Source organism: Nannobrachium achirus (assembly GCF_963921795.1).
Source record: "Nannobrachium achirus genome assembly, chromosome: 22".
Taxonomy (NCBI): Eukaryota; Metazoa; Chordata; class Actinopteri; order Myctophiformes; family Myctophidae; genus Nannobrachium; species Nannobrachium achirus.
Window position 1 is genome coordinate 10,191,533 of NC_137829.1, and position 14,338 is coordinate 10,205,870.

The window sequence follows — 14,338 nt, forward strand, 5'->3', positions numbered from 1 at the left end:
TGGACAGTGTCCGTGGGTGAACGGGCAGCCTTCCTCCAGAAACAGACAGAGATGACTACTCCATCTGGAAACAAGGTATACCACAACTCAAAATGTATGAATGCAGCAAAATAGTAACATGCGTGAAGCGTTACCTTTCCTGCTATATAATAAATACCATCACCTCAGATTATCTTCTTACCTGTACAGGTGGAACTGAGGAAAACCCAGACAGAAGCAAGGACAACATCAGAGTCTCTTCCCATACCTACAACCACAACTTCAAATAAAGATTCGGAGGGAAAGCCAGGAGTGAGACTTCAAGGTGCGTAGATATGGACAGCTTAAGATGCCTGTGAAGGGAAAATGGGAGAAATTGGTGTTCAGTGTTCTCAGGTGATGAAACATAATAAAGAGAGCGTTTCTTTCAGAGTCGAGCCCTTCCAAAGTTCCAGGGAGGCGGGCTGATCACGAGGACAAATGGCTGAGGAAACATATCCCATCGTCTTCATCACCATCATCATCACCTATGTCGTCATCTCCCCTGCAGTCCTTGTCAAACAGCGGACAGCCTTCCTGGATGGACCTTGCTAAGAGAAAGTCAATGGCTTGGAGTGATAAGTCCATGGAGTAACAATAAAGATAGGAGTTCCAGATGTTTTGTGCTTGTGCTTTTAAGGGTCTCTATACAGTATGTATATATTTTTTTGAAAAAGCCTTTCTTTATTAAACAGAAACCACCCAAAATTAATTACATTAAGTATTATACAATGAATATTTATGTTTTTCGTTGGTGATTCAACACCTGTGTGCTGTTTTAGTTCATTGTTGAACAATAAAATTCCTAATATTATATCTTGTGTATCAATGCTTCAAAATCCTTATCCCATTGGGGCGCCGATGACCTATAGTGTTAAGGTTCGATTCCTGAGCCTGATGGCCGTGTCACTTCACTAATCTCTCTCCCTGTTTTCTGTCATTCTCAACTGTACTATCCAATAAAGGCAGAAAAGCCCCCCAAAAAATTATGCCACGTTATCAGTAAATGCCAAATGGAAATACCAAAATGCTAAAAAGTTCAATCTCCAAACTAAATCAAAGAATGTCTGTGAAGGCTAATTATTCTAAGAATATATTGGTTAAATTACATGGGTGTTCTGATGGTAAATGAATGAGAATTTGCTTCAGTGGCAAGTAATACTTGTTATAACGCTGATTTAAACAACTGTAACTGCTTTATGGTGATGTAATGAAAGAGCATTCAGCTTGCCTTGCTGTGAGATGGAGGAAACTTTGATTTGACTGTAGATGTACTGTGGACTGTGATTAAAAACATTGTGCATTATTGAAACCCAAGTTAAACACCTTTAGACGTTATCCATTGACTATAGCCTACTATATACAGTGTTCTCCTTTGGGGTTTGGGGGTCAAGCCAAAGCAGAACATACATTACTCATACAGCATATGTTGGATTTGTAGATTAAATGTTAAATACGTGTGTCAGTTATTTGAACTTCAAATGTAGCACACAAACCTGTAGTAAAACCATGTTTTACTACAGTAATGTAAGTAGTCCCATGAAAACATTTGTCCTTTTCTATTTACAGAAGTAAGTAAGTAGCCTTGGGAAGCAACGGTTCCCTCGTCATGTGGTCTATAGCAGGTCAGAAGCCTGTTTTATCTACTTTTTTCCCTAGAGTGAGGCAGCTTGATGTACAATTCAATTGTATTTTATTATATAGCAAGTTGTCTCAAGACACTATACTGGGTATAGCACTGTTTCCCAAGCAATGGGTTGGGACCCATTTGTGGGTTGCGAACACATTGTTATGGGTCCCTTTATTGATTCCTACATTTTGTTTTTAATTATTATTTCAAAACATTTTCAAAAAACATTCCCCAAAAAGCTAAAGTTTTCTATGAATTTTCTAAATAATTTCATTAATAAATAAAAGAAATACAAAAAAATACAAAACAAATGTTTAAGAGCTTGTAGATCGTCTATTTTCACTAGGGTCTCAGGCAAATCTCTAATTTCTCTTTTGGGTCACGGACTATAGAGCAGAGACTTGACGTTATCCCCCTAAAGGCCCATTCCCACTGGGCCAGATAACAGATAAAAAAATCCCTTTCCCCAGATATTTTTCCATTCAAAGTGGATGGTACATACAGATAAAAAAAATATCTACCACAGATATTTGCCACAGATACTTTTTATCTGTGGCAAATATTTTTTTTATCTGTATCTACCATCCACTTTGAATGGAAAAATATCTGGAGAAAGAGATATTTTTATCTGAATATCTGGCCCAGTGGGAATGGGCCTTAACACTTGGCAGGCATTTTTTTTGTGATGGTGCCAAGGGAAACCTCCTGGACCAGCTGTCAGGACATGGAGATGCTGGGGGGTTGAAATATAGGCCTACTTCTCACATTTGTGGCAGAAGTGAAAGTGCTAATAATAATAATGCTTATTATTATTTTATTTATTTTTTAAAGATTACAATGAGAAGCAAAAGCATGTGGTCTGCATGCACGAATTGCTGGCTGAACCACCACAGTCAGGCACCCTCATTTGTCAGTTATAAAGATGATCCTACTCAACAAGCGAGTGGAAAATCATACTTTGCCTATAGTCTTATGCAACAAAACTCAAGATCAATGTAATTTTCTTATGTGGCAAGGTAATCAGATCCTTCCTAGTTGCTCCTACCAAATTAAATTAGACTCAATAGAATAATGAGAGTGAACCTCTCCAAGAAACATGACATGTCTGACCACTGACCAGTCAAATGACAAAATTCCTCATTCATTCACTGGAATTCAGAGAGAGAGAAAGAGAGAGAGAGAGAGAGAGAGAAAAGAATATTGTGTAATTATAAAACAACAACATATTAGTTGGTGTGCCTTAATGGAGTTGTAAAGCATAGGCCTATTTTAAGTTTGATGAGCTCAGCTTTAAGCTTTTCACATTCTGAATACACCTGCCATTCCCCTCGAAGTAGTAAACACATGAGCAAAAATAATAAAACAGACAAACAATGGTATATTGGGGTAAATTATTCAATTATATTGAAATTATTATACCTTTATTTCTCAATACGTGTACAATGTACAGTTCAGCATTTCCATCACTTGTGGTCAATCAGTGCAGTGAGAATTGCAGTTCCTTGGCGTGTCTGGTGGTGGCTCTGTAGTTTCCTCTCTACTTTTTTAAGTAACCGTGTTATGAAAGCAAGAACACACGTGAGACAGTGTGAGTGTAAACAACAGCAGCCAGTGCTTCAGGGGACGAGGGGAGAACGTCTGCACGTTTCATAATAATCCTCCTTGCACAACCTCAATGAAGTCCCGAAGGCTCCCAGATTACTTTCTCCTGGCAACATTTGCCAGCTGCCTGTGTCTTTGTCAGAGCTACACCCTCGTGAACTCAGTTTCTTGGGCTGTCTCCTCAAACGATGTCGCGGTGGAGGGAGAACTGGACGCTATGTCAGAGGAGGAGGTCGCACCTGCTCTGCTTGTGGATAGCGGTGGGCTATGGAAACAGGCATATCCGTCTAACGTCCTGACAGATGGTTCTGAAAACCCCAAAGACTTGGGTCAGCAGTCAGCAAACGAGGATGTAGCTCCTCTGTCATCTCGACTGTTTTCATATCGGATGGAAGAAATAAAAAAGTCTGCTCCAAGTCCACCCCCACACCAGGAAACAGCCAGGACTGCTAGGTATATTGCTCATTATAGCGACTGGGGACATCTTGCCACCATCTCAACACAAGACCAGGTAAGATAGTCATGTGTTACTTGACAGTCACAGACAGTGAACTAAATGTCCCCAATTCTTTCTGATTCTTCTCATTGAAATGCACAGGATGGAAGGGCATTGGAGTTTTCCATCTAGGCCTACTGTCTACTTCTACTACATTGTTATCCTAAAGTAATGGTGTATAAATGTATAAGACACCAATATCAAAAACGCCTTACAATCAATCATCCTTTCAAACACGCATTAACACTGACGGGAGTCGGGAGGAAACCATATGCAAAGCACCAACCTGCTCATTGGGAGCAGTTAGGGGTTCAGTCGGTGTCTACTCTTGCTCAAGGACACTTCAACACTAAAAACCCAGGGGGAGGGAGTTGGGAATCTAACCTGGAACCTTCCGATTCCCCAAGCAGCCGTTCTACTGCCACTGCCACTGACTGAATGATATTAACAATACATTTGTATTCTAACATAGTATAATACCACCAGTAAGACACCCTAAGGGCGAGAAGCGACCGTCAGGGTGCGCGTTATTGCCCTATTATACTATTACACTTATTACACTATTACATGGTTACACTTATTGGCCTATTACACTATGCAACTTATTACACTATTACACTATTAGACTATTACACTTATTGCCCTATTACACTTATTTCACTTATTGCCCTATTACACTATTAGACTTATTAAACTATTACACTTAGTGACCTATTAGACTGTTCGGCACTAAACGTGACGGACAAGTGTGTGATGGGAAAGTGTGACTGACAACTGCTGCACGTTTCTATTGTAAATTGCTCCTTAAGGGTTGCAACTACAGCTCGTCCCTATACCACTATGTGTCATCCTAACAGGATATGTTAACTTACTGTAGGATAAATATTTAGTGGTAGTACAAGAAGCGTGTTTATGTAGAAAACTTGCATTATGGATGGATTTGATGATGATGATGTTATGCATGATGAATTCAAATGCTGCTCCTTATTTGGACACTTATGTAACAAAATCCCCTCTTTATGCACAGATCAAAGGTATCCCATTCGGCAACATCTTCTCTGTCAGTGATGGACCATATGACAACAGTACTGGAGTAATCTATTTCTATGTTACACCAATGGATTACTCCGTCTCGGACCTTAAAAGTATGCCTTATGCTTCTCTCACATTCTCAGAAGCCGAGGGAAACTTCTGCCGGTATGTACACACAAAATATACACTCACTGGCCACTGTTGACTGTACGCCTGTCCAATGGCACATTAGTGTAAATTTCTATTCAGCCAATTACGGTACATGGCAGCAACTCGCATTTAGCCATGCACACATGGTCAAGAGGATCTGCTGCAGTTTAACCAGGGTATCAGAATACGGAATAAAGGTGATTTAAAGTGACTTTGAATGTGGCTTGGTTTTTATGAATTTTTGTGCACAACCATCTCTAGGGTTTACAGAGAATGGTGTGAAAAAGAAAGGTTCTGTGTGCAAAAAATGCCTTGTTAATGCCAGAGTTCAGAGGAGAAAACCAGACTGGTTCTAATATTAAGGCAACAGTAACTCATATAACCACTTGTTACAACCGAGGCATGCAGAAGAGCATCTCTGAAAGCACAACACGTCAAAACGTGACGCAGATGGGTTACAGCAGCAGAAGACCACACCAAGTGCCACTTCTGTCAGCTAAGAACAGGAAATTGGGGCTACAGTTTGCACAGGCTCACCAAAATTGGACAATAGAAGATTGGAAAAATGTTGCTGATGAGTCTTGATTTCTGCTGTGACATTCGGATGGTAGGGTCAGAATTTTGCACCTTCAACATTAAAGAATGGATCTATCCTGCCAACACGGTAGAGCTCTGACCCTGATGTTATATAGGAGAGTGTGGAGGGCAGCGATCCAGGAGTCCCAGGTTGGTGTTGGCTAGACGCTTGCATCGCTATCCTGCCTTGTATCACTGGTTCAGGCCATGTTCAAAGTCACTTAAATCCCCTTTCTTCCCCATTCTGATGTTTGAACTGCTTTAACGCCAAAATGTGTGTGAGTTGCCACGGTAACATGAGTTTGTCTATTTCAAGGCAAATGGTATATGATCCCGAGGATCCCAGATGTGCGCGACTTACATTAACAGGCAAAATGGTGGAAGTGGGCCCAGAGGAGCAGGAGTTTGCAAAGGAGGCTATGTTCTCAAGGTGAATTGGCGTATAAATGTTTATGTAGTACATGAATGTTGCTTTAAGAAATAATTGTGTCCTTACTACACAATGCTCCTCTGTCTTGTCCTTTTTTTAGACATCCTGTTATGAAGAAATGGCCAGTGGGACACAAGTGGTTCTTCATGAAGCTGGAGTTGATCCAGGTGTGGCTACAGGATTGGGTGGGTGGAGTGTCACTAATTCCACTGGAAGACTATTTCAAAGCCACTCCTTTCTAAGATCAGGAGATAGAGCATGTTTTCCTACACCATTGGTGTGTGAAGGTGTACTGCTTAGAACACGTAATTAGTGTTCTGCCGTTGCGGTGGGTATGAATGGATGAGTGTGAATTACATTGTAAAACACATTTGAGTAATCAGAAAGTGCTATATAAATGCAGTCAATTTACAATTTATTTACCATCCCTCACCATGCATTATCGATGATCAGCCCAGTTGTCTACCTAAAAGATATCTTCTTGGAGGAGATTCCCTAACCCTTGAAATATGCTCAAATTCAGTAGACTCTACTGAATGACATTTTTGTGTTTATGAAAACCCTTCACAGCCAATCAGCCATCATACTGTATTATTTCTGTTTTTCCCTTCTGCTTTGCTTTTTACAATGGCAATGTCATGGAGAAACTAACTAACTTTCCTGTATTTCAAGCTTATTGAATTGTCATGGTGGACAATGTGTGGGTAATGATGTTAAAGTGCATTAATATCTTCTTCTTTTGTTTTTTAATTAATGTTTCCTGACAATGAATGTGCATTTTTTCTTCTTTCTTCATAGTAATTGGTTCAAATTTAAAACTTGTATCACTAATTTTGTTTTAATTTTAGTTTGGCTAATACTTCTGCTTTAGCCTACTAATTAGTCCAAGGTCAGCTCATAATTACCTCATAGCCACTTTCTTGAAATAGGTCACCACATTGCTGGTCACATGTCTTTGCGAACTCAAGTGTTTATATATAATTATATCACCCATATAGGCTACAAATGCACACGTGTTCCTGATTCCTGTGGGCAGTACTGTGTCATGTCGCCTATAGCCAACAAAGTTAAACAGTGCAGAACACTGTGACTACACATACAAATGTGAAAGCAGAATGAGAACAGTATTTCAAATGTGAATATGAACAGCTGCTGTAAATTGAAGAGTGTCACTGTCATGACATACTTTTGTTGTGATTTAAATAAAATGCTACTGCATTGACGTTTGATCTATCATCTCTAGGCCTACTGTTTCTTTTTTTTGCGTATTTTAAATCTATTACAACAGAATAAATCATTTAAGACGTAGGCCTATGCCTGCCTGGCTGAAAATTGCGTTTACAAGTGTTGTATCATTTTCAGCCAATCGTGGTGCAATCACAGACGGGATGCAATTTACTGTAGTCCGATGACATCAACTCTGGGCTCTGGCATGAACGCAAGATGGCGCGCTTTATATTTTTAGGGTCAAAAGTAACATAACATGAGTCAAAACGTCTCACCGTGGGACATTTTTACAACGTTGTCTTCAGTTAAGATAACTAACGTAACTTTACTTGTTTGAAGTTGAACACTGGTATAATTAGTAATATGCGATCATAACATAGTCACACGCCATGCAAAATTACTTTGCAAGCAGAGAGAGGGCGTACGTTTTGTCAACTCTGGTAACCAGAAGGTGGAGTTGATGCATAGAGAAATATCGAACTACACTACACTCCTTCCGAGCAGAGTGGGTAAAAATCGAGCGCACCACTCCGATGACCAATGGCAGGGCACGACTTTTGACTCAGAGGTTTGAGGAAGCCAGGAATGGATGTGCAATTTTACAGCAGCAGCTACAACAACAACACACATACTACCGAATGTGCTGCAGTTAAGTTAGAATCAAAACGGGCTACTTATTTTTACTGGAAGTCGACGAGCTCAAAAAGTGAAGCACCGAGCAGCTATAACGGAGTGGTTGCTTTTGTTTTGGTAGGCGGCAGGTGACGGGCGGGCGGAGTAGGACTGGTGGGCTGGTGGAGTAGGACTGGTGGGCTGGTGGAGTTTCAGCTTGGCTGGCCTCGAAACGTCAAGCAGCTGAGCGAGCCGTGAGGCTGGGCTTAACTTTCAGTTTCACCCGTGTACCTTGCTAATGCTCCCCGTGATATTTAACGTGGCACTGGCAGTATGCTAGCTAAAAACTTGCTTGTTATGTAAATAACACCCGGCCTGCAGCGCGTTCGTTTTCTTTTGGCTGGTACCAGTTCGGCGTGAGACGAGGCGTCGCCTGTGGGGTCCTCCCGTCCAGAAACGTACAAGATACAACAACCACCCCGGAGGAGGAGTAATCATCTGAATCTGATCTAACCTGTAGCTAAATGACATGGCTTCTATCTATGGATTGTAATCAGGTAGCTAGCTAGCCAACGAGCACAGTCTGCCCCCTTTTCGCCGAGCCGAGCAGCTCTTCTCTCGGGAAAGATTTTTAAAACGCGTCAAAGTGTTGAGGAGGAGACTGCATCGTGACCGAGCGGAGCGACCCATCTACAGGAGGAGCTCGTATAGCAACATTCTTCTGAATCCATCCTGAGGAGGAGTCATCATCATAATCCCATTCCCTATCATAATTGAAGACTCCGTTAATTCTGTCCGTCTGCCACCGCAGGGTCCTTTCCTTTCACCAGTCACCGGGGGGTGTTTTTCACTGGCCACCATATATATGCATGCACATCATCCGCCTGGTTCGACACCCTGAAGGCAGAGAGAGACAGCGGGGCTCGGCAGCCCCGGGGAACCCGCTGAAATGAGATGAGGCTCAGAAATGGAACTGTTGCCACTGCGATTATTTTCTTCACGTCGTTTCTAAGCCTGTCCTGGTACACAGCCTGGCAGAATGGGAAAGGTAGGCTAAAAAAACAAAAACAACTCCATCATCCATCACCATTATTGTTGGCAATACTTAACGCATGGTATTTGTAAGTGGCAAGGCCAAATTCGACTATTGCACTGGGTTCTCATTTGACAGCCGATCTGTAACGCCTGTTAGTTGACAGGCTGACATGGGTTAATTGTCATCTACGACTACATCATGTCACGGGACACCAGCCACCAATGTGACTTCCTCGGCCCCTTCCAGTGTATTGTCGTTAACTGGTAACGTCATCTATAACGACTTATTGCATCGTGGAAATGGGCAAATGGCCTACATATTTGATAACATATTTATTAGTTATTAGGTATTATTAGGAAGTTTGCATTTTGTTGTTGTATTCAACCTGTTGTCTGTTTTGACAGCTCATTGCTCAGCGTTCGATACTCTTCGGTTTCAATTTGTCCTCTTAATTAATTGGATGAAATGTAACATGCTACTGTTTCTGTGTTGAGTATTAGCCTAACGTTTGTTTGTATCACCATGTGTACATTCTCCACGACATTTTCCAATATCCACGACAACCAACATGGGAATAAATCCCAGACAGTTGTCAAACATGCAGAGCTGCCTTGCTTGGACCTATTGTACAATTGTACAGTGGCCCATAGTGTTGCTGGGCTGTTACTCAATAGCAGTGGTTCTCAAAGTGGATTCCAGGGACTCTCTGGGTTCCTTTACAACAAGTCTGTAACTCTGATAGTGTACAAATGGAAAGTGTACACTGTCAGAGTTAATAGGAAACCTTGACATTTCAAAGTTTGAGAACCGCTCTATAGGTTAAGTGCCTATTACTAGGGTTTAACCAAGTCTGGTGTAGGGGGGGCTATGGGCTTAGTGACTTGCTATCAGTTGAGTGTAAATAATTGCAGCCCTTAGATAAATTCCAAGGCAAGGCTTCATGTAGTGATTACCTTCCTCCTTATCAGCTCAATGAAATGCTTCTCCTCTTAGAGCCAACAAGTGATGGGCATGGCATGGGCACAAGAGCAGAGCAATAATGTTCCATGGAATGTGATAAGAGAAGGGCACGAGGGAGGTTTGTTTTCTGCACCTGTTGACATCAGTTGATAAACGGTTATGGGTAGAGCTTTATGACCTTTAGAGATTAGTCAGCAAACGTCTGCTAGTTCCAACTTCCATTTAACTGATACAAGTTTTGCATGCAAGTATAGTATGTCAAACATTTATTTGAAATGCAAACACTATGATTTTTCCCCCCTCTCAACCACATATTGCATGGCTGACCATAGAATGTATAGAAATATATTTTAGGCACTTTGCACTACAGATTATTTCAGAATGTGTTGGAAGAATAATCTGAATAGAGTTGGACTTCTATTTGTAACATGATTTCACAGTTCTATCCTTATTGCTTTACCAAATAACTTGCATCAATCCCCAAGGAATTTGGCTAAAGCAAAGATTCTGCTATAGCTAGCCTACTGTGTCCATAATAGGACCAATCTAAGGGCTGTCCATAGGTTTCTGGCACGTGCCTAGTTTGTCTTGGACTTGATGTTTTGAAACATATCTGGGGAAATAATAAGCCCTATTTCATGAAAGATCTGATGAGCACAACATAGGGACACCCGCGTTACTGTGTACAAATAATTAATGTTGTTTCAGGGTGTTTGTCGTAATGAGAAACCCCTTTTGGCCTAATAGTGAATACTAGTCAATCAATTTCTACTTTTCTAGCATAAACACCAAGCATTGTGTGAGGCCTATTGACACAAATAGGTTTAGTTCTCAACTTCAAAGCGTCTTTCTCTGTGTGCATCAAGCTGTTTATACTGGTAAAGTATTTACTGTGAAAGGATCAAATATAACATTATGTGGGGCTGTATAAAACAGGTCTCCAATGAGGTTAAATACAATTCTGTTAAAGATTTCCTTTGGTTGATGTCGTTATTGATCATGAAATAAAATCATATATAACATACACTTGAGTATATACATCTGTAACAAACCATAATCAACAGGATAACGCAAAAAAAGCGTACAGCTTGTTTCCATTTCGGTACTTTAGTATGAGGTGTGTAAGATTACATGTAGTGTGGTGCATGAGACGTGCAGAAGCCATTAACACGTGAGGCTGATTGATTCTACCAATGCCTTCTAAATCAGTAGTTCTCATACTTTCCCGGTTTTAATGGATTATGGCTTATGTTTTAACAAGCTTTACTCGTTTTGCATGTATACCTATTTTGCTGTGACTTTCCATCTCCTATGTACAGCATGAACCCTATAACCCTGTATGTATATAACATATTTTTATGTGAACAAAGTCTGTCTTTTTTATCTTTAACTCATTTCCCGCGATCCCCGTCGAAACCGTTGATTTCCCGCTGTACCACGCTGCGATGCCCGTCGTTCCCAGAAATGTAATTAGCTTTAATCATTATGAAACAATTAAAAGTATGATCGCTGTATATAGCCGTTTCGGAGTCTTAGGCCTGCCTCCTAACTGTATCCTGACATATTGACCGGATCTAGGTTTCCGTATCCTGTCCAAGGCCCAATCGTAGCTTCCGTCCCATCTGTTTACATTGTAAACAGAGGAAGGAGCAGCACGGTCATTTCATCGTCTTTTTTCACGCGGTTTTCTTTTATTTGATAGCTGGTTGATTCTTGTGCCCGCGTGGCATATGATCCGCGCACATATCGTCTGCTATGTGCGCGAACGTGTCCACGTGTTACCATAGCGCACAACTGGCCGTTTCCAATGTTTTCTTATGCAACACCGGCGGATACAGCAGGGGTAACAGCCTGGCAACGGATTTGTCTATTCCAATGGATTTCTTTTTATTCGAAAGCTGTCATCTTGTCTACCGGTCTACTACATGAGTCGCGCACAGATCATGCACTATGCGTGCACGTGCCCACGTTAAAAGGTAAGGACAATTTGGCAGCTGCTTACTACAGCTATGTTTAAAATGGCAGCAAAATTGTTAACGCTCCATCCTTTTTTCTCTCTCTCTGACTTTAAATCACTTAATGCTCTCCTGTGTGTGGGTGGATTGAGTCTTAGCCTCAGGCATTGAGTTGCTATTAAAATGAAAGGCTTGGAACACTATGCACAGAAAGTGTGGGTCTGCTGCTTGTGTGCTTGCATTTTCTACTGTTCAACTGTTAAACCTACATTATACGCAGCGTTTTGCTATCACTGGTTAATCTGCTGCATGCTGAGGTCACCCCTGCTTGTCCTGTTTCTTGTCACTTGACTGCTGGGAATGAGAGCCGTGCCAGTCAGCTGTCCAAACACTACCCGTTGCACTTTTCTGTCCCCCCCCCCCCCCCCCCCCCAAACGCATAGGCACACTGAGGTAGTAGTGTACACAGTATCTCGGTGACCTCCAAAGTTCTTTTGTTTGGTTAATCGACTGAATACTTTATTTAACAGAAATGCAAACAGCATAAGTACAGTCACACACAATGTCTAAAACGAATAACACCAAAAATGGCCTTGCCGTAATGTTTCTATTGGGGTAGACTCCAACAAACACGTTCAAGGACTTAATATGGCTTGAAGGTGTTTTGAAGGGATGGGTCCCAACATCATCAGGGCTTTATGTCTTTAGGTCTCAGAGTGTAAATGGTAACCCTGGGCAGGGCACACCCAATACACATCCCTTTTTTGCAGGATTGACATCCTAGTTCTAGCCATCTCTCTCAACACCTTCCTTCCTCACAAACTAGGCCCATGTCTTCCCTCATCGGGTCATTCCAACAGGTCATTCCAACACAATGGGCCTAAAATAGCCCGGGAAGGGAGAGATTATGGCTAGGGAACGAGTGTGGAGGAGGCAGATAAAGAGGGCAGTTCTGAGGAACACTGCTGCCCCCCCGCCCTTGGAGAAATTAAAGAGAACATTTGAATGGGACTGTGCATTGCATTTTGGGGGATATCTTTTTTTTTTTACTTGGTGTGTGTGCTGTCTATTATATCTGCCTGAAGCTGAGTCTGAGATTTACTGTAGATGGCAGCCTGCCAGACACATGCTAAGTGTCCCAGAGGGAATGGAAGGAAGACAGGAGACGGGTCAAGGACCCGGATTTTAGAAGAGAGAGAATCAGATGGGATTGAGAGACAGAAGGAGAGAGAGAGAGAGAGAGAGAACAGGAGGGATGGGAGGAGAGTGCTGCCACATGCCTTGGCTGAGATACTGGGCAAAGTGTTCCTTGCCTAGATAGACACACACACGCACAAATACACACACACACACACACACACACACACACACACACACACACACACACACACACACACACATTTCCCTTTATCCCAGACAGCCCTGTTGCCAGGCTGCAGGAACAGGAACAGGCGCCCCAGCCCCGGTGGCTCGTTAGCGAGTTAACAATCATGGTCCTCCTCTCCCTCCTCATGCTTCTCTTCACTTCCTCTATCCCACACTGCTGCTCATTCAGTTATGCTCCAGCTCTATTTCTGCACAGAATTCCCCACAGTGCACACAAATTCCTCCTCTGTGTTAGCGAACAGAACAAGGCCATTGTTAAGCTCTTAACTGTTCCCCGTTGGTGAAGTCCAGGCCCAATGTGCACAGTAAGCTCTTGTGACCAAGGATGGGTGTGATTGTATAATGCGTGCATCCGTTAATGTCTGTGTGTACGTCAGGGTTTCCGCATACCCTCCTTTGTGCATGCCCGCCCGCATGCATTATTACTGCTATGATTTGGCATTCAGTATTATGTTGTCTTTATGACGAGGCTCATTTTTTAAACTACTTTTCTGTAAAACAATACTGCAATTTCCCACTCCTTGATTGATAAGAAAACACCATGAAAACTAGGGTGAAAGTTTGCAAAACATAGCTGGGAAAACAACATGTAAATTGGGCTTTAGGGAGCCCCATTGCCAACCTGTTGGCCCTTTGCTGTACTTTAGGACAGTTAAATGCAACCACTGCATGCAAACATAGTATGTAATGTCTATTATTGCGCAGCTTGATCCATGGTACTCCTCCTCAAGCTGTGAATCCATTCACCCAAAACACAACAAGTGTTATTCCTGACATGGGGAATATACAGCTGTACTGGAGGGAGCCTGAGTAGAGGAAGTGGAATTAAGCGGGGCAAGCAGGACCATGCTGTCATTCTCAACGCTGTCGAGCCCACTCGCTCTTTCACCCAGAGACAGTTGGCGCGCTACTGCAGGGAGCTTCTTGGGCTTAGAGCAGAGGAGGGCAGCAAGGTAGAGCTACGGCAGCAGGGTTGCGGTGTTAAGGAACAGGGAGCTGAACGAGGAGGTGGGGGTGAATTATGAGTATGGTTTGGATGGCTGCCAATATCGGTCAACCTCGCCTCTTTGGAAGAGATGGTCGGAGTGAGAGTTGGTCAAAAAGACATGAGAGAGAAATTGTGTTTGTGCACGTGTACTGTGAGATTTCTCCCTGGATAGGCAGTTGGGGAGAGTATCGGCACGCCTACGCTACGCCAAACGCCTGGATCCACTTGAGTCTCCCTTCA

The 14,338-nt window shown here is 42.3% G+C and overlaps 2 protein-coding genes across 2 annotated transcripts in view; both read left to right on the top strand.

The window, feature by feature from the left end:
* Nucleotides 1-3,246: 3,246 nt before the first annotated feature.
* On the top strand, nt 3,247-7,077 carry creg2 (cellular repressor of E1A-stimulated genes 2). The gene is made up of 4 exons (XM_080753379.1): nt 3,247-3,761; nt 4,774-4,943; nt 5,821-5,934; nt 6,035-7,077. Exons 1-4 carry the CDS (start codon nt 3,324-3,326, stop codon nt 6,174-6,176), a joined length of 864 nt encoding a protein of 287 aa, XP_080609505.1. The 5' UTR covers nt 3,247-3,323; the 3' UTR covers nt 6,177-7,077.
* A 730-nt stretch (nt 7,078-7,807) lies between these two features.
* Nucleotides 7,808-14,338, top strand: part of mgat4a (alpha-1,3-mannosyl-glycoprotein 4-beta-N-acetylglucosaminyltransferase A) — a 36,837-nt gene continuing 30,306 nt past the window's right edge. The window contains exon 1 of the mRNA XM_080753107.1: nt 7,808-8,821. Coding sequence (XP_080609233.1) covers nt 8,728-8,821 — 94 coding nt within the window. The 5' untranslated portion in view covers nt 7,808-8,727. The remainder of the gene's footprint in view (nt 8,822-14,338) is intronic.

What these genes read in the sequence shown, in the direction of transcription:
- creg2 (XM_080753379.1), top strand. Translation starts at nt 3,324, where the DNA reads ATGAAGTCCCGAAGGCTCCCAGATTACTTTCTCCTGGCAACATTTGCC. An exon ending in CCATCTCAACACAAGACCAG is followed by an intron (nt 3,762 to 4,773) that starts GTAAGATAGTCA and finishes CTTTATGCACAG; the next exon opens with ATCAAAGGTATCCCATTCGG. An exon ending in AAGGAGGCTATGTTCTCAAG is followed by an intron (nt 5,935 to 6,034) that starts GTGAATTGGCGT and finishes TCCTTTTTTTAG; the next exon opens with ACATCCTGTTATGAAGAAAT.